The sequence below is a fragment of the Bufo bufo genome, chromosome 9 (assembly GCF_905171765.1).
Source record: "Bufo bufo chromosome 9, aBufBuf1.1, whole genome shotgun sequence".
NCBI classification, from domain to species: domain Eukaryota; kingdom Metazoa; phylum Chordata; class Amphibia; order Anura; family Bufonidae; genus Bufo; species Bufo bufo.
The window spans coordinates 161133082-161153464 of NC_053397.1; the positions used below are offsets into that span (position 1 = coordinate 161133082).

At 44.7% G+C, this 20383-nt stretch overlaps 1 protein-coding gene across 2 annotated transcripts in view; it reads left to right on the top strand.

Annotated features, from left to right (window-relative positions):
- The window catches only part of PLA2G6 (phospholipase A2 group VI), a 105757-nt gene that overhangs the window by 17817 nt on the left and 67557 nt on the right, over window positions 1-20383 (top strand). For both annotated transcript variants that reach the window (XM_040406867.1, XM_040406868.1), the window contains exon 6: window positions 326-422. In XM_040406867.1, coding sequence (XP_040262801.1) covers window positions 326-422 — 97 coding nt within the window. The remainder of the gene's footprint in view (window positions 1-325; window positions 423-20383) is intronic.

A 20383-nucleotide genomic window follows, 5' to 3' on the forward strand; every position in this document is an offset into this window, starting at 1 on the left:
GTCACTGCAAATTGGCCATTTTGGTTGCAAGCTTCTCGCAATATATAGTTGTATAAACCCCAAATTGTCTGTTATTACTATTTTGAGTCCCTTTTCTGAGTTATCTTGGATGCTGGATTTCTAAAAGTGACAACCACTGTTGAAGCTTGTAGACCACATTAGTCTTCATCCAGATAATCATACAGTATGGTATATAAAATAGTTTTACAAATTTTGAAACTGTAAAAATATATTTATCATAGAGCTTTTAAGAGCAGTCATAGCTTTACTGACATCAGACTGGAAGTAAAAAAATAAATAAACAATTTACTTGTTTTTTGCCTAGATGTGCTGAAGCAATACTGGATGTTTCTGCAAACCAGGTACATGTTGAAGATCCTAAATATCAGGCAATCCCTTTGCATTGGGCAAAGACCGCTGAGGTATGACATTATTGAACATTAAGAAATTAAAAAGGTTTTATATTATTTATCACTTTAGACATATCAGGCTAAGCGAAGATTGCATAATTATAGGAAGGGTGTGGAAATAGCTGTCTGCTGACAGCTATGTTGTGTGTATGGCTAGCTTAAAGGAGTTGTCCACTCCTTTTAATATTAATGGCTTAGGGGGCGTGGCCTAAGCAAGGGACTGGGCCGGACGTATGGTGGCAGAGCTCCTGGAGCTCTAAACTTGTTTCAACCCCTATTATCACAAACTGACCCTCAGAATTTCCGTATAGATTGCATACATAGAGCGCTGACTACGTCAAGAAACCCCTCATTGCCTCATGGCGTCATTCTCGAACTGCACTACCCTGAGGCTAGGGACATGCTCCTTGCTGCAGCACGGAATATCTCGCCTTTACCGGGAATTTGTTCAATTGTTTGCCGACCTTGCACCCTCCACGCTAGAGTGCAGGCTACAACTACGACCAGTCACGTTAGGCTACTTTCACACTAGCGGCAGGACGGATCCGACAGGCTGTTCACCCTGTCGGATCCGTCCTGCTGCTATTTCGCCGGACTGCCGCTCCGTCCCCATTGACTATAATGGGGACGGGGGCGGATCTCCGGCACAGCACGGCGAGAGGCCGCCGGGCTAAAATGTCAGACATGCAGTACTTTTAGTCCGGCGACCTCTCGCCGTGCTGCGCCGGAGCTCTGCCCGGTCCCCATTATAGTCAATGGGGACGGAGCGGCGGCACGCAAAATAGCGGTAGGACGGATCCGTCCTGCCGCTAGTGTGAAAGTACCCTTAGCCTTTCAGAAGACACAGATCCAGTATCAATGGGGCTCCCTATTCAGCTGTCATTTCAAGTTGAAGGCAAAGACCACAGTATTCGCTCCCTGGAAGAGGGACAAGAAGCACTGCGGCTAGCAAACATACTGATGGACTCTCATCCACAGTCCAGCTGACGAGCTCCACTTCCTCAACACCCTGCAAGACTCTGGGAGAACAACCGACAACCCCAGAGCCCAGCTTTTGCCAGACCAATGTTGGGGCAATTATGCCTTCCTCTATGATTATCAGGGTCCAAATCCAGTGAGGTTTTTCATGCACATGAGAAAATCCAGATGTTTCTTGTTGCATCAACTGTATACAATCATGAGGATCATTTTCAGCTAAATCAGTTAAAAGGCTACCTGTGCTACCCTCCCCCATTTCTGAATCTGTGATTGGTAACAAAGTAGCAGGATTCAGAATGGTAATTATTTTTTTTAAGAAATATTGTCTGGCATGAGAAGTGCACATTGGAGTCTGAGTTGTCTAGCCATAGAAATATGTTTTGGTTGCACCTGTGTGAGAATGCCTTGTATGTCATGGGTGGGTTTGTACAATCACCGGGTAGTCCAACACTATCTCTGAGGCTATTTCAATCATAGCCTGCACTGCCGCGACTGCTCTAACGCTGGAGGGGGCGCCCCGAGCAACAGGATCCAGTCTGGCTGAAAAGTATACCACTGGGCGTTGATGATCTCCATGTTTCTGAGTAAGCACAGCAGTACTGTGACCCTGCATTTTAAAACAGAACAAGTTAAATTCCTCATCACCCTTTGGAATGCCTAATGCAGGGGCTGACAGGTTACAGAGTTTGAGTGTATGAAAATTGTTCTTCTGTAAGATGGAATGGTTCAGATAACAAGCAATCATACAAAGGTTGAACAGAGAGGGCAATCGGTCACAAAGACCGTTATCGCCGAACAGTGTGCTGTCTTCCTGGCGCTAGAGTTTGACACATCGCGGATCGGGTTGATAGATTACTGGAAGGCGCTGGAGAAGATCCAGCGATCATGGTCCATATTGCAACCAATGACAAAGTTAGAGGTAGGTGGAGAGTCCTTAAAAATGATTTCAGGGATTTAGGTCAAAAGCTTAGGACCTCAAAGGTAGTATTTTCTGAAATACTGCCTGTACCAAGGGCCACACAAGAAAGGCAGCAGGAGATTAGGGAGATTAACAAGTGGCTCAAGAACTGGTGTAGGAAGGAGGGGTTTGGGTTCCTGGAGAACTGGGCCGACTTCTCTATTGGCTACTGGCTCTATCGTGGGGAAGGGGCAGCTGTGTTGTGGAGAAAGATGGCTAGAAGGTTGGACTAGTGTTTAAACTAGGGACTGGGGAGGAGGGAAATTACGTTATAGGATGAGAAGATAGTGCAGATAGAGACCGGGGGCAAGGTAGTGGGACTGGGGGAGGAATGGAAGGAGGGACTAGAACAGTTCATAAGGAAAGGTGTAGGGTAAAAAATATACATAAACCTCTCAAATGTATGTATACTAATGCCAGAAGCCTGACTAATAAAACTGGGGAGCTGGAATTAGTGATGTGTGAGGAGGACTATGACATAGTGGGAATAACTGATACATGGCTGGATGATGGCTATGACTGGGCAGTTAATGTACAAGGTTACAGACTGTTTAGAAAGGATCGTCAAAACCGGAGAGGGGGAGGGGTCTGCCTTTATGTAAAGTCTTGTCTAAAGACCACACTCCGGGAAGATATGTGAGGGACATGAACATGTGGCGTCACTGTGGGTAGAAATACATGGAGGCAAAAACAATAATGAATTACTAATAGGAGTTTACTATAAACCACCTAATATACCAGAGTCCACAGAAAATCTACTACTTAACGAGATAGACTTCAACTACCCAGATATAGACTGGGAAACTGAAACTTGTATATCTCATAAAAGAAACAGGTTCTTGGCAATAACCAAAGACCATTACCTCTCCCAAGTGGTTCAGGACCCAACTAGAGGGACGGCCATAATGGACTTAATATTAACCAATAGGCCTGACAGAACAACAGACGTGCAGGTTGGGGGACACCTGGGAAATAGTGACCATAAAGTAATAACCTTCTAATTATCATTCAAAAGAGCGTTTCTACAGGGAGGAACAAAAATACCAAACTTCAAAAAAGCGAAATTTAGCCATAGGCCTAACTAACTGGGACAAAGTCCTCAAAAATAAAAATACAGCCACAAAATGGGATATCTTTAAAAGCATCCTAAAATCTCATTGTTAGAGGTACATACCGTATGGGAATAAAAGGTTAAGGAACAAAAAGAAACCAATGTGGATAAACAGAACTGTAAAGAAAGCAATAAATGACAAAAAGAAAGCATATAAAACACTAAAACAGGAGGGTAGCACGGAAGCCCTGAAAAACTATAAGGGAAAAAAATAGAACATGTTAAAAACAAATAAAAGCAGGCAAACTAGAGACCGAGAGATTAATTGCCAAAGAGAGTAAAACTAACCCTAAAATGTTCTTCAATTACGGTATATAAATGGTAAGTATAAATCTGAAGGTGTCGGCCCTTTAAAGAGTAATGAGGGGGGAGTCGCAGAGAGCGACGAGGAGAAAGCCAAGCTGTTAGTTTATTTTCCTCAGTGAATACACTGGAGAAAAAAATATTTGTCAGATGACATGCAGAATGTAAAAATAAATTCCCCATTTAAAAGTGTCCTGTCTGAACCCAGGAAGAAGTACAACAGCGACTTAAAAAGATTAAAATAGACAAATCGCCAGGACTGGATGGCATACACCCCCGTATGCTAAGGGAATTAAGTAATGTCATAGCCAGACCCTTATTTCTGATATTTGCAGACTCTATACTGACAGGGAATGTCCCACAGGATTGGCGCATGGGAAATGTGGTGCCAATATTCAAAAAGGATCCAAAAACAGAGCCTGGAAACTATAGGCCGGTAAGTTTAACATCTGTTGTGGGTAAACTGTTTGAAGGTTTTCTAAGAGATGCTATCTTAGAGCATCTTAACGGAAATAAGCAAATAACGCCATATCAGCATGGCTTCATGAGGGATCGGTCATGCAAAACTAATTTAATCAGTTTCTATGAGGAGGTAAGTTCTAGACTTGACAGCGGCGAATCAATGGATGTCGTATATCTGGACTTCTCCAAAGAATTTGACACTGTACCACATAAAAGGTTAGTATATAAAATGAGAATGCTCGGACTGGGAGAAAACGTCTAAGTGGGTAAGTAACTGGCTGAGTGATAGAAAACAGAGGGTGGTTATTAACGGTACACACTCAGATTGGGTCATTGTCACTAGTGGAGTACCTCAGCGGTCAGTATTGGGCCCTATTCTCCAATATATTAATGATCTCGTAGAAGGCTTGCATAGTAAAGTATCAATTTTTGCAGATGACACTAAACTGTGTAAAGTAATTAACACTGAAGAGGACAGTATACTACTACAGAGGGGAGGGCTGGCAGCCTTAGTCCTGGGGGCAAATCCAGTCAAGTGGCCCATTTTAGCCCCACCCATTATTAAAAGCCCCTCCTACATATAATAGGCCACTCCCAACAAACACTGTACAGCTGACATTCTTTAGTTGCGGCCTGTCTCTACACATCATACGGAGAGGGGAGGGTCTGTCCTGGCTGCACTACCTGCTTCACATTATACAATAAACAGCAGCAGGCTACAGCCAGGAAGCTCCTCTGCTCTCCTCCCTCCCCAGATCCTGCTCAAGGCCTGTGGTTCCCCCACCACCATCTGCCACCCGCCCGTGGCCTGCTCCCCCCTTTCGCCGTCCTCACCCAGCTCTGAATCCTCCTTCTGCAAATGGCAGGGGGAGGAGCCGGAGCATCTCCTTTTCTACATAGCACCACATACCTCTTACATCCAGTGATGTCACCTTTGTTGTAGACGTTCTCTTTCTTGATCTTCTCCATTCAGACCAGACCGCCATGATGATTTTTCTGCTATCTCCCGTCTCTGCAGAGATTGAGAAACAGATATTAGTTTCCCACATTTCCATCATCTTCACATCTTCTGAACACCCTTTCCTGCCACCCCCAATACTATACTGCAGAAACAGTCCCTCTGGAAATACTACTACCACACAGATAGTGCCCCCTTAAACAATTATTGGCACACAGTGCTCTAAAAAATAACTGCGCCCAGACACTAATAGTATAAAGATAATGTCCCCCAAAAATAATTGTGCTAAGCTGATACTATGCCAGGGTGCCCCCAAAGTAAGTGCTCCCCAAAATCCACCAATAGAAATAGTTCTCTGCCAGAGCACACTTAGTAGTAATAATGCCCCTATAGTGCCCTAGTAATCATGTTCCTCATAGCCCCCCAGTAGTAGTAAAGCTCCCCATAATACCCCCTAGTAGTAATGATTCTCCCTATAATATGACAGTACATGAAATACCCCTATATAGTGCCCCAGTAAATGCCCCCATAGTGTCCCCCATAATATGCCAGTAAAAAAATGCCCCTTCTTAGTGCCCCCAGCAGATGCCCCTATAGTGCTCCACTCCCCCACAATGTGCCAGAAAAAAATGCCCCTTCTTAGTGCCACCATATGCCCCAATAGTGCTCCACTCCCCCATAGTGCCCCCAAATAATGCCCCATAGTGCCACTCTCCCCTATAGTGCCTCCCATAGTGTGCCAGTAAAAAATGCCCCCATAGTGCCCCCCATAATGTGCCAATAAAAAAGGCCCCTTTAGAGCCCCCACTTCCCCATAGTGCCCCCAAATAATGCCCCTATAGTGACACCAGATGCCCTGCCCCATAGTGCCGCTCTCCCCTATAATCCCCATAATGTGCCAATAATTAAAAAAGCACCTTTAGAGCCCCCAGATACCCCCATAGCGCCAGCTCCCCCCCATAGTGCCAGCTCCCCCCCATAGTGCCAGCTCCCCCATAGCGCCAGATCCCCCATAGCCATAGTGCCAGCTCCCCCCGCAAAGAAAAAAAAAAAACACTACTTACCTCCATCAGCAGCGATGCAGGCCTCTTCCGGCCTGTGTCCCTGCTGTGTGCTGCCCGGCTCAGGTGGCGCGATGGTGCGCTGCCTGAGCCGGCCTCTGATAGGCTGCAGGCATTAGTGCGGCCTATCAGAAGAACAGGGGAGGGACACGCCTCCCCCTCCCCTGCCTCAGCACAGCCATCTGTATCGCTGTCCTGAGGATGGCGATACAGACAAATATGGAGATGAGCGCTTCCACAATGGAAGCGCTCATCTCCTACCGCCCGCTGCAATTACATACAGGGCCGCGCCGCCTGTGGTGATCGGCGGTGCGGCCCTGAGGAATTAAAAAAAATATATATCATTTTTTTTTATTAAAGACGGCCCAGCGGCCGTTTTTTTTAGAGTGGCCTGGGGGGCAATTTCCTCCCGGCCCAGCCCGCCCCTGCTACTACAGAGGGATCTGGATAGATTGGAGGCTTGGGCAGATAAGTGGCAGATGAGGTTTAACACTGACAAATGTAAGGTTATGCACATGGGAAGGAATAATGAAAGTCACCCGTACATTCTAAATGGTAAAACACTTGGTAACACTGACATGGAAAAGGACCTAGGAATTTTAATAAACAGCAAACTAAGCTGCAAAAACCAGTGTCAGGCAGCTGCTGCCAAGGCCAATAAGATAATGGGTTGCATCAAAAGGGGCATAGATGCCAGTGATAAGAACATAGTCCTACCACTTTACAAATCGCTAGTCAGACCACACATGGATACTGTGTACAGTTCTGGGCTCCTGTAAACAAGGCAGACATAGCAGAGCTGGAGAAGGTTTAGAGGAGGGCAACTAAAGTAATAACTGGAATGGGGGAAATACAGTACCCTGAAAGATTATCAAAATTAGGGTTATTCACTTTAGAAAAAAGACGACTGAGGGGAGATCTAATTACTATGGGGTCAGTACAGAGATCTATCCCATCATCTATTTATCCCCAGGACTGTGACTGTGACGAGGGGACATCCTCTGCATCTGGAGGAAAGAAGGTTTGTACACAAACATAGAAAAGGGTTCTTTACGGTAAGAGCAGTGAGACTATGGAACTCTCTGCCTGAGGAGGTGGTGATGGTGAGTACAATAAAAGAGATCATGAGATGCCTGGATGTATTTCTGGACTTGTAATAATATTACAGGCTAGAGCTACTAGAGAGGGGTCGTTGATCCAGGGAATTATTCTGATTGTCGGGAAGGAACTTTTTATTCCCCTAAAGTGGGGAAAATTGGCTTCAACCTCAGTTTTTTTTTTTTTGCCTTCCTCTGGATCAACTTGCAGGATGACAGGCCGAACTGGATGGACAAATGTATTTTTTCCAGCCTTATGTACGATGTTACTATGTTATTAACAGAGGCATGTCTGATCCATGGGCAGCAATATGACACGACCCGAAAAAAGACACGCAACGACTGCTCCCTTGGGTACCTATATCCTTTCTACTGCGTCCTTTCTGGTGTTAAACGCCAGGCACCATGTTAGAGGCAGTGCCCTAAAAAGACAACCTTGTCCTTGGAAAATTGTAGTTTGTCTTTTAAGGCTTTGCAACCATTCTGATAAAGGAAAATCAACAGTGACAGTGAAGCCACCTTACAGATATTTAGATTCTCCGCACATAAGCAGATCATCTACATACTGAAGGAGTACTACCGATCCAGGAGGTGTCCAGTTAGTGAGAACAGATTGCAAAGCCTGCGTATACATGGTAGGGGAATTCTGTGCACCTTGGGGTAAAGCAGTCCAGGTATATTGGTTGCCTTTGAATGCGAATGTGAACAAATACAGGCAGTCGGGATGTAAAGGGACCTGTGACAGCAAAGTGTGTGGATTTGGGACTACAAGTGTCTGCAAGACTGTTACCTTGTTCACCTCTCGGAGGTCATAAACCATTCTGTAGCTAACAGGTTGTCTCTTTACTGGCTTCTTCTTAACTGGGAATAGGGGACTGTTGGCTGGAGACGCGGTTTTACTTAACTCTCCTGCCTGAAGAAATGCATCTATCTGACTAGCCACTGCCATCTCTTGTGCATGACTAAGAGGATACTGTTTAACCCGGGGAGGCTGGCAACCAGGCTTAAGGTGAACTGATACAGGGTCACTGGCATCCTCCCTATATCTGTTTTAGAAGTTGCCCACAGCTCCTGAGGGACTGCTTTGAATGCCTCTAGGTCTGGGGCATCATGCTCTGGAATCTGAGAGTCCTGTAGGAACACAGAAGCTATCAATGGACTTAGGATCTCTTCAGGAGTGTCAAAATCTACCCGAGTAGTACTATCGGTGTAGAAAGGTATGTGGGCCCCCAAGGCTTGAAGGACATCAGTCCCCAGGAGAGGTTCAGGCAAATCCTCTTTCACAAGGAGTTGCATAACCACTGTATTATCTTTAATTTCTAGTTTTACAGGTTCAGATTAACAAATGTTTATGGTTTGCCCGGTGAATCCCACTGCAGGTACATGCCAGGGGGACAATTGGTGAGGTTGAAGGAAAGATTGGTCTACCACTGTCTTGGCTGCCCCCATGTTGACCAAAAAGGGTACTGCTTTCTTATTCCCTACAGACACAGGCACATGTAGTTGAATTCCTACCTCTTTGGTTTTGGTATGCAGTATCGGCACGGGGTTGCCTATCTCCTAGCACGGTCAGTATCTGATTAGGCTGACTATCAGTTTCTCCAGGATTGATATTTTGTTGCCTTCTGGGGGCACGGCAATTTCTTTTTACATGTCCAGATTTACCACAATAATAGCACTTAAATTCCTTTTTATTTGGTCTGTAACTGGACTCCCGGCCAACAAATTTTACAGGGATTTTCTTCATGTCCAGCTTCAGACCCTTTGCAGCAGCTATTAACTGAGGTAATGGTGTGACCCTCCATTAAGGCTTGCATGCTTTTAGCTTAGCCTGGAGGGTGGGTTGCAGGCCTTCCATGAAGGCAGATGTCAACAGTTTCTCCCCCATGGGACCCGCTTGGTCCCAGCCCATATCGGTCCAAATGGTTCTCAGGCCGGCAGCATATGTCTCTACTGTCTCCTGTGGAACCAGAACCACATCCTTCAAACATCTTGCACTCTCATTCTCTTTATTTTGAGCCCAGTCTGTGAACTGATGGCAATATTCAAATCCAGACTGATGGGTCTTCTCCCAGTCATCTACTGCTAGACCATCTACTGTCTGACCACACTGAAGGATATGGCGCTGGTACGTGAAGGCTTGGTGGAATGTCAGCTGTTCTGTGAGTCACGTCAGTTTCGTCAGTCCTTTGTTTCTGCATATACAACAATCTTCCCTTAACAACTTCTCCTCTCCATCCCTCAGTGCAACTTTAATCCAAATATCAACTACTTCTTCACATCCATGATCCTTAATCCAACCACTGTCTTAAATTTCTTCCAGATTCAAGTTACCATGTTTCATACCTGCCTTTTCCAACACCTTATCAACATTCTTCAATCAATCTTTCCCTCCCCTTTCTTCAACCAAAGTCTTTGCCGTCTTGTAACTTTCTGGGACACTAAGGTTGTTCCCCATTGTTACTTTGTCAAAATAATATCAACAACAATGCCAGAAAATTAGTTCAGACTTCTATTTTCCCTTCAGTTTCCCTAGAGTTTCCTTACTATATCTACCTAGTGTACTCTAGACTGAAATGAATTTTATAATCAAAATTCAACACCCTAACATGGGGTTCCAAGGTTCTTGATTACCCTTCCTGACATTAACAGTAATTCTCCATAAGACATAACGAACAAAACAGACATATATCAGTACTCCAAGAGTTAAACCAACAACATTCCAATCGTCATGGACGTCCATTATGTCCTTACCCAATAATAAATATATATATATATATATATATATATATATATATATATAGCTCAAAAAAATAAAGGGAACTCAAAAATAACACATCCTAGATCTGAATTAATTAAATATTCTGTTCTTTACATAGTTGAATGTGCTGACCACAAAATCACACAAAAATAAAAAAATGGAAATCAAATTTTTCAACCCATGGAGGTCTGGATTTGGAGTCACACTGAAAATTAAAGTGGAAAAACACACTACAGGCTGATCCAACTTTGATGTAATGTCCTTAAAACAAGTCAAAATGAGGCTCAGTAGTGTGTGTGGCCTCCACGTGCCTGTATGACCTCCCTACAACGCCTGTGCATGCTCCTGATGAGGTGGCGGACGGTCTCCTGAGGGATCTCCTCCCAGACCTGGACTAAAGCATCTGCCAACTCCTGGACAGTCTGTGGTGCAACGTGACGTTGGTGGATAGAGCGAGACATGATGTCCCAGATGTGCTCAATTGGATTCAGGTCTGGGGAACGGGCGGGCCAGTCCATAGCATCAATGCCTTCGTCTTGCAGGAACTGCTGACACACTCCAGCCACATGAGGTCTAGCATTGTCTTGCATTAGGAGGAACCCAGGGCCAACCGCACCAGCATATAGTCTCACAAAGGGGTCTGAGGATCTCATCTCGGTACCTAATGGCAGTCAGGCTACCTCTGGCGAGCACATGGAGGGCTGTGCGGCCCTCCAAAGAAATGCCACCCCACACCATTAATGACCCAATGCCAAACCGGTCATGCTGGAGGATGTTGCAGGCAGCAGAACATTCTCCACGGCGTCTCCAGACTCTGTCACGTCTGTCACATGTGCTCAGTGTGAACCTGCTTTCATCTGTGAAGAGCACAGGGCGCCAGTGGCGAATTTGCCAATCTTGGTGTTCTCTGGCAAATGCCAAACGTCCTGCACGGTGTTGGGCTGTAAGCACAACCCCCACCTGTGGACGTCAGGCCCTCATATCACCCTCATGGAGTCTGTTTCTGACCGTTTGAGCAGACACATGCACATTTGTGGCCTGCTGGAGGTCATTTTGCAAGGCTCTGGCAGTGCTCCTCCTGTTCCTCCTTGCACAAAGGCGGAGCTAGCGGTCCTGCTGCTGGGTTGTTGGCCTCCTCCACGTCTCCTGATGTACTGGCCTGTCTCCTGATAGCGCCTTCATGCTCTGGACACTACGCTGACAGACACAGCAAACCTTCTTGCCACAGCTCTTGATGTGCCATCCTGGATAAGCTGCACTACCTGAGCCACTTGTGTGAGTTGTAGACTCCGTCTCATGCTACCACTAGAGTGAAAGCACCGCCAACATTCAAAAGTGACCAAAACATCAGCCAGGAAGCATAGGAACTGAGAAGTGGTCTGTGATCACCACCTGCAGAACCATTCCTTTATTGGGGGTGTCTTGCTAATTGCCTATAATTTCCACCTGTTGTCTATCCCATTTGCACAACAGCATGTGAAATTGATTGTCACTCAGTGTTGCTTCCTAAGTGGACAGTTTGATTTCACAGAAGTGTGATTGACTTGGAGTTACATTGTGTTGTTTAAGTGTTCCCTTTATTTTTTTGAGCAGTGTGTGTATATATATATATATATATATATATACAGTACAGACCAAAAGTTTGGACACACCTTCTCATTCAAAGAGTTTTCTCTATTTTCATGACTATGAAAATTGTAGATTCACACTGAAGGCATCAAAACTATGAATTAACACGTGGAATTATATACATAACAAACAAGTGTGAAACAACTGAAAATATGTCATATTCTAGGTTCTTCAAAGTAGCCACCTTTTGCTTTGATTACTGCTTTGTACACTTGGCATTCTCTTGATGAGCTTCAAGAGGTAGTCCCCTGAAATGGTTTTCACTTCACAGGTGTGCCCTGTCAGGTTTAATAAGTGGGATTTCTTGCCTTATAAATGGGGTTGGGACCATCAGTGGCGTTGAGGAGAAGTCAGGTGGATACACAGCTGATATTCCTACTGAATAGACTGTTACAATTTTGTATTATGGCAAGAAAAAAAGCAGCTAAGTAAAGAAAAACGAGTGGCCATCATTACTTTAAGAAATTAAGGTCAGTCAGTCAGCCGAAAAATTGGGAAAACTTTGAAAGTAAGGGCTATTTGACCATGAAGGAGAGTGATGGGGTGCTGCGCCAGATGACCTGGCCTCCACAGTCACCGGACCTGAACCCAATCGAGATGGTTTTGGGTGAGCTGGACTGCAGAGTAAAGGCAAAAGGGCCAACAAGTGCTAAGCATCTCTGGGAACTCCTTCAAGACTGTTGGAAGACCATTTCAGGGGACTACCTCTTGAAGCTCATCAAGAGAATGCCAAGAGTGTGCAAAGCAGTAATCAAAGCAAAAGGTGGCTACTTTGAAGAACCTAGAATATGACCTATTTTCAGTTGTTTCACACTTGTTTGTTATGTAGATAATTCCACATGTGTTAATTCATAGTTTTGATGCCTTCATGGTCATGAAAATAAAGAAAACTCTTTGAATGAGAAGGTGTGTCCAAACTTTTGGTCTGTACTGTGTGTGTGTGTGTATATGTGTGTGTATGTGTGTGTATATATATATATATATATATATATATATATATATATATATATTATATACACACACACACACACTGTACACACCCCTGTTAAAATGTCAGATTTCTGTGATGTCAAAAAAATGAGACAAAGATAAATCATTTCAGAATGTTTTCCACCTTTAATGTGACCTATAAACTGTACCACTCAATTGAAAAACAAACGAAAATCTTGTAGGTGGAGGGAAGAAAACAAAAAAAACTTATAACTGGGGATGTAGCTGTGTTCAGAATTAAGCAATCACATTCAATATCATGTTAAATTGGAGAGAGCATACACCTGCCATCATTTAAAGTGCCTTTGATTAACCCCAAATAAAGTTCAGCTGCTCTAGTTGGTCTTTCCTGAAATTTTCTTAGTCGCATCCCACAGCAAAAGCCATGGTCCACAGAGAGCTTCCATAGCATCAGAGGGATCTCATTGTTAAAAGGTATCAGTCAGAAGAAGGGTACAAAAGAATTTACGAGGCATTAGATATACCATGGAACACAGTGAAGACAGTCATCATCAAGTGGAGAAAATATGACACAACAGTGACATTACCAAGAACTGGACGTCCCTCCAAAATTGATGAAAAGACGAGGAGAAAACTGGTTTGGGAGGCTACCAAGAGGCCTACAGCAACATTAAAGGAGCTGCAGGAATATCTGGCAAGTACTGGCTGTGTGGTACATGTGACAACAATCTCCCGTATTCTTCATATGTCTGGGCTATGGGGTAGAGTGGCAAGACGAAAGCCTTTTCTTACGAAGAAATGCATCCAAGCCAGGCTACATTTTGCAAAAACACATCTGAAGTCTCCCAAACGCATGTGGGAAAAGGTGTTCTGGTCTGATGAAACCAAGGTTGAACTTTTTGGCCATAATTCAAAAGATATGTTTGGCGCAAAAACAACACTGCACATCACTAAAAGAACACCATGCCCACAGTAAAGCATGGTGGTGGCAGCATCATGCTTTGGGGCTGTTTTTCTTCAACTGGAACTGGGGAAGAGGGCTGTGCACTGGCAATCTGGCAGATTTGGAGTGTTTTTGCAAAGAAGAGTGGGCAAATCTTGCCTAGTCAAAATGTGCCATGCTCATAGACTCGTAACCAAAAAGACTTGAGTGCTGTAATAAAATCAAAAGGTGCTTCAACAAAGTATTAGTTTAAGGGTGTGCACACTTATGCAACCATATTATTATTATTATTATTATATTATTATTTTTATTCTTCCCTCTACCTAAAAGATTTCAGTTTGTTTATCAATTGAGTGGTACAGTTTATAGGTCACATTAAAGGTGGAAGAAAAATTCTAAAATGATTTATCTTTGTCTTATTTTTTTACATCACAGAAACTGACATTTTAACAGGGGTGTGTAGACTTTTTATATCCACTGTGTGTGTGTGTGTGTGACACTGAGTAAGGCACAGAGTGGAAGTAAGATAAAAGCTCTTACTTTGCAGCGCTGTCTTTGAAAGTCTGTACGTCCTCTTAGTGTTTTCCGGGTTTATCGGGACATTGATGAAGGGTCCATTAGTTGAGCCCCACGTTGGGCGCCAAGTTTTGTTGGGGCAATTATCCCTTCCTCTATGATTATCAGGGTCCAAATCCAGTGAGGTTTTATGTGCGCACAGAGAAAACTGACAGTCAAAATGACTGAATCAAGTAGTCTGTTTTATTGTTTCAAAACACACACTTCTTAAAGCTTGTGTACGTTGTCAGCAAAACCAAACTCAAGAAAAGTTATTATACAACGTCGTGAAACTGAAACAAAATGTTATTTTCAGGGAACAGGACACAGATAGTGGGAGCATGTGAGTGTCATGTCAGCATTCTGTATTTTTCCACCAAGACCCTTTGTACTCAGAGACAAAATGGATTCCCATCTCTCACACCAACTATCTGAAATCACTGGTCTGATAAGTATAATTTGCACTAAATGTTCACTAGGGCTGTTTATTTTTCTTGTACTTACACCTATCAAGAAAGGCTGCCTAGTGTAGTCGACGTGGGCGTCTAATGTGTGATTTCCACTCTTCCTTTTCAGAATGTTCTTTCTGCTGACATTCGTCTACACTTACTGTTTTATAATGTTAGAAATTCTGCTAGTTTTATAGGTTGCAACGTAACATACATTATATTAAGTATAACCTGGATGCAACCCTTAAAGGGGTTCTGCAGTTTGTTTTAATTGATGATCTATCCTCTGGATAGATCATCAGCATCTGATCGGCAGGGGTCCGACACTTGGGACCCCGTCGATCAGCTGTTTGAGAAGGCAGTGGCGCTCCAGCACTGCTGCGGCCTACTCACGGTTTACCGCTGGCCCAGTGACGTCACGACTAGTATCAACTGGCCTGGGTGAGGCTAAGCTCCATTCTCTTGAATGGAGCTTAGCCTCGCCCATGCCAGTTGATACTAGTCTTGACGTCACTGGGCCAGCGGTAAACAGTGAGAAGGCCGCGGGACTGCTGGAGCGCCACTGCCTTCTCAAACAGCTGATCGGCGGGAGTCCCAGGTGTCGGACCCCCGCCGGTCAGATGCTGCTGATCTATCCAGATGATAGATCATCAGTTAAAACAAACTGCAGGACCCTGTTAAGGGAGCGCTGCGGAGATTCCAGTCTGATTCAATATCAGGTTTTTAAGCTACATATTGCAGTCACTGTTTACCATGTTGCCTTATCTGGTTATAGATACTAGTTTGGGTATCAGAGGTCTCACTACGTTTTTTGCAGAAGAGTAAAAATAATCCTGACCATTTTTGAGGAGTATATTTTTACCCAAGGAGGAGTACGAACGTTGCGGTAGTTCAAATACATAATGCGGCCTACACTTGTTCAAATCTGCATTGGAGGCTCCGTTTGGAGCCTCGGTTGCAGATTCTGTCGAAAGACCAGACAAAAAAGCCTTTATATGTAGCACTTCTTTGTCCTGTAAAAAGACAGATCCTGAACAGAAACTGAACGGATCCCATCATAGTCGGCGGACTCTGTTCAGCTTCTTTCCTGTGGGGTGACAGGAGGAGGGGGGAGCAGGATCACTAGTGGGTAGACAGGAGGAGGGAGCAGCAAGGTCACTAGTGGGGTGGGGGGGGGGGGGGATACTATTAGATTTTGTGTCTCCCCCTTGTATTTCTGTAAGTCATGTCCTCTTCATAAGGCCTCTTTCCCACGACCGTATGCTCTCCGAGATATTTACGGCCCGTGAGCGTGCCATATGTCCCAGAGAGGCATTGATCGTGCGCACAGGAGTCTGGGACAATAGTCCTGTGGGTGGCTCGATGTCCACAGCATCATTGTAATCTATAATGCTGTGTGCTCCCATGCGCACGATCAATGCCTGTCCGGGTAATATGGCCGCTCACAGACCGTATATCTCGGAGGGCATACGGTCGTGGGCAAGAGGGCCTAACTATTCTGCACACCTAGCACCTAGAGACTACACTCCTCATTATCATGCAGCCGGAGGGGGGTGGTAGTTATTGGGTGATAGCAAGGTGGACAGAACAACAACTCTCCCACCCCCCAGCCCGCTCTACCTGGTGGCTGGAGGAAACACATGCCTGGGGCAGCTGTTCTCTCAGACCGGGGACCAGTCACATGAGTCCGCAGCTTCTTGCCTCTCCAGCGACCCTGTCATGTTTCCCGGGGTCCTCGGGAAGCGAGCCCCGCTCTCCTTACAACAGCCACCCCCGGAGCCGGCCCCTCCTCCTTCCAGCTCCCACCGGCTTCCCCTGCTGCAGGACCTGTATAGCTCCAGCGCACGCCTATACCAACCAATAACAAAGCTCCTTGCTCTAAGGAGCTTTGCTATTGGTTATTTCAAGCACAGGCAACATCGCTGCGCTGCCCGCGGCGTTCACAGTGCTCACTGCATTGATGAAAGTGGGGGAAAAGTCTAAGGCATATTGGTACGCCTTAGACTTTTTTCAGGGAGTAAAATGGCCTGAACAGACGTCTATGACGCTAGTACAGGCCGTTATTGCGACCTCTGTTAGCATATATGTATGTTTGTTTTTTACAATGGAACTCTATGGTGATGGATGCCACAGTATGGCATCTGTCTGAGGCATCCGTTAACATACAGGTTTTTTTTTTTTTTTGCATACATTGAACATTTGACAAAAATCCAACACTTCAATTATTTTCATTGTTCTGCTCATCTAACGGAGCAGAACATCAGCAATAAATAAATAGTGGGCCTGGGGGTGTGAATGGGGCCTAAGAGGTGGGTATGCAGGGAACTATTACTGGTCTAAATAACATGAAGCAATTATGGTGAAGTGAAAGTCCAGTCCAATATGGCGGATCTTCCCTGTACATTATCACTTGGCTATAATAGCCTGCTGTGCATTTACCACACATTGCAACACATACATCACACACCCTGCACTACATACATCAGTGTGATGTATCGCACACTGCACTACATACATTACACATATCGATACATTGCTGCACTTTCACCTTGTGGTGCAGGTCAGACTGGATGTCCGGACTCCCCTGCAGTTGTCCATTCCTCTTCAGCTCCACCCCATGTTTGCCGGCGCAGCGCTACCACTGCTCTCCTCATACATCGAGACTCGCCCCTCCTCCTTTCGACCCCTGTCGGCTTCCCCTGCTGCAGGGCGCTGTATCGCTTCGGCGACTGCCCAAACTAACCAATAGCAAACCTCCTTCTTGTATGGAACTTTGCTATTGGTTATTTCAGGCACAGGCATCATCGCTGCGATGCCTGTGCCGTTCACAGCGCTGCTGAATGTAGGGGAAAAGTCTAAGGCGTATTGGTGAGAGAGTAAAACAGCCTGAACATGTGTCTGACACTTCTACAGGCATTATTGCGACCTCTATTGGTCATAATTCTTGACTATCTATTATCTACAGGTCAGTTATGTTCTATTACTATCAGTTATATTGTTACCTTTTTTTATCATCTCCTTGGGAAAAATAAACCGACTCTTATTATTCCACATATTATGTAGACACTAACACCTATGCTAAATGCTCCTGTTTCTCAACCCTAGCATTTACCATCCTGACATTATTTGTAAGATTATAAGCCACAAATTTAGGGGGTTTAATTCGCCATCTAAAAGGAGGAAAGCCTTCATGGACTACAAGAAACATAAACTAGACATTATTTGTCTCCAAGAAGCTCATTTTACTGACGCTTCTCTCCCAAAATTCTTTAACCCAAGATATAGGGGGAATTACCACTCAGTGTTCCAAACTAAAAGCAGGGGAGTCTCCATATTTATCCGAAATTCCCTCGCATTTCAGGTTACTAAAACTATTACCGACACTCAGGGCCGCTATCTAATCCTACTGGGCAAACTATACAATGATAAGCTCTGTCTTGTCAATATGTATGCTCCCAATGTCAACCCAATAGAGTTTTTCCTAACCGTATGCGATAAATTACTCTCATTGGAATACACAAGACTAATCTAATGTGGTGATTTCAATTTTACATGTAACCCTTATATTGATTCGACATCCGCCCCTTCCCAGACCAGATCTGAAAGGCAGAAGAAAGACCTCTTGGAGGCATTTCAAACCCTCGCACCCTCCGATACATGGAGAGAATTTAACCCTTTAGCGAAGGGTTATACCGATGATTTTTTTTTTTTTTTTTGTGATCGCTATATGGTTTTATCCGAGCTTACCATGGGTCCCAACACTAAAATTCCTTATACATAGAGACTTAAAGGGGTTTTCACATCTCGGACAATGGGGGAATATCGCTAGGATATGCCCTCATTGTCTGATAGGTGCAGGTCCCACCGCTGGGATGCCCACCTACAATGAGAACGGAGCGGGGAAATGAACGGAGGGCGCACTGCCCATGCGCAGCCGCCCTCCATTCATTTCTATCTGCCTAAAATAGCCGAGCGCTGGCTAAGCTATTTCCGTCTGCCCCATAGAAATGAATGGGAGCAGGGGCCGTGCGTGTGCAGTGCGCTCCCATTCACTTCTATGGGAGCAGCGCTTGGTGGTGGACAGACCCCAGGAAATCCACGGTCCTCCAGCCATCCGTTCTCGTTGTAGGTGCGGGTCCCCCCGCTGGAACCCACACCTATCAGACAATGGGGGCATATCCTAGCGATATGCCCCCATTGTCTGAGATAGGAATACCCCTTTAATGAAGCATTACTGACGAATCCTGGGATAACTGCTAAAGCTCAAGAAACCCCAGAGGAATATTTCCAGCTAAACGTCTCCTCTCCCGTTACCCAGGATAACTATTGGCTCGCTCATAAATCGGTCATTAGGGGGGGGTTCTCATCTCGTAGGCCTCCAGGCTGAAGAAAGAGAGGTCCAAAGCACAAGATAATTTAGAATACAAGATATCGAAACTCGAATTGGCATACTACAGATACTTACCCCTCCAGATACTTACAAAAAACTATTAGAAACACCAGGCTTGAACTTGATGTTTTATTGACGCACAAACCGAACGAGCCATGGCGTGGACGCAAGCCACATATTTTTAACTAGCCAACAAACCTGACAAACTATTAGCACGTAAATTAAGGGAATGACAAACATTAAATACAGTCCACAAAATTCTGATCCGACCAGGACTCCCCTCCTCCAATCCTGATAAAATATATTCCTCCTTCCTCAAATATTGTCAAAATTTGTATAAAACCCAAGCAATGCACCTCGACTCCATCTCCCAGTCTTTCTTGGAAAACCTTCACCTACCAACCATATCAAGAGACGCGTACAATCAATTAAATGCTGAAATTACACGGTATGAGAGAGAATGGGCGATTAAACAGCTCAAACAGGGCAAAGCTTCAGGACCAGACGGGTTAAATGCCAAGTATTACAAGAAATTTGCGCACACTCTTCCCCCGCCCTCTCCATCTTCTCAAACTATACAAATACATTATGCAGGGGCATAGGGTCAACCCTGACTTCCTTACAGCCTTAATCACTACCATTCCAAAACCTGGTATGGATGCTACCCTGGTTACAAATTGCCATCCCATATCTCTTTTAAATATAGACTTGAAACGTCTCACCTTTATTCTAGCCTGTAGACTCAACTCCTTCCTTCCCTTGTTTACAGAGACCAAGTTGGTTTTATCCCAGGATGACAGGCCCCTGACAATGTACGTAAAATATTAAACGCTATTCACACAGTGAACAGATCCCATACTCCCCTATAAGTGCTGGTGTTGGACATAGAGAAAGCATTTGATAGCGTATCTTGGACATACCTGCAAGTGATACTCCAATAGATGGGGTTTGGAGGTTCCTTCCTTAAAACAATAGGCATCATATATTCTAACCCCACTGCTTACCTGAAAATCCCTTCTACTACGTTTTTACCTATACACATCAACAGGGGTACGAGACAGGGCTGTCCGCTGTCCCCCACCTTATTTGCTCTTGCTGTGGAACCCTTGGCATTAGCCATCCGGATATCAAAGGCCTTTCCATAGGTCACTCTCCTACCAAACTGAGCCTTTTCGCAGATGACCTGCTATTGACACTAACAAATCCCCTTACTTCTCTCTCTAACCTTATGAAAGTTTTGACTCAATTTGCTAGGATGTCAGGCCTCAGAATTAATGCGTCAATCTGATGTTCTCTTCTGTAACACCCCAGAAAATACCCAGAAACTCATCGCCACTGTATACCTTATCTTGGTATTAACCCCTTCC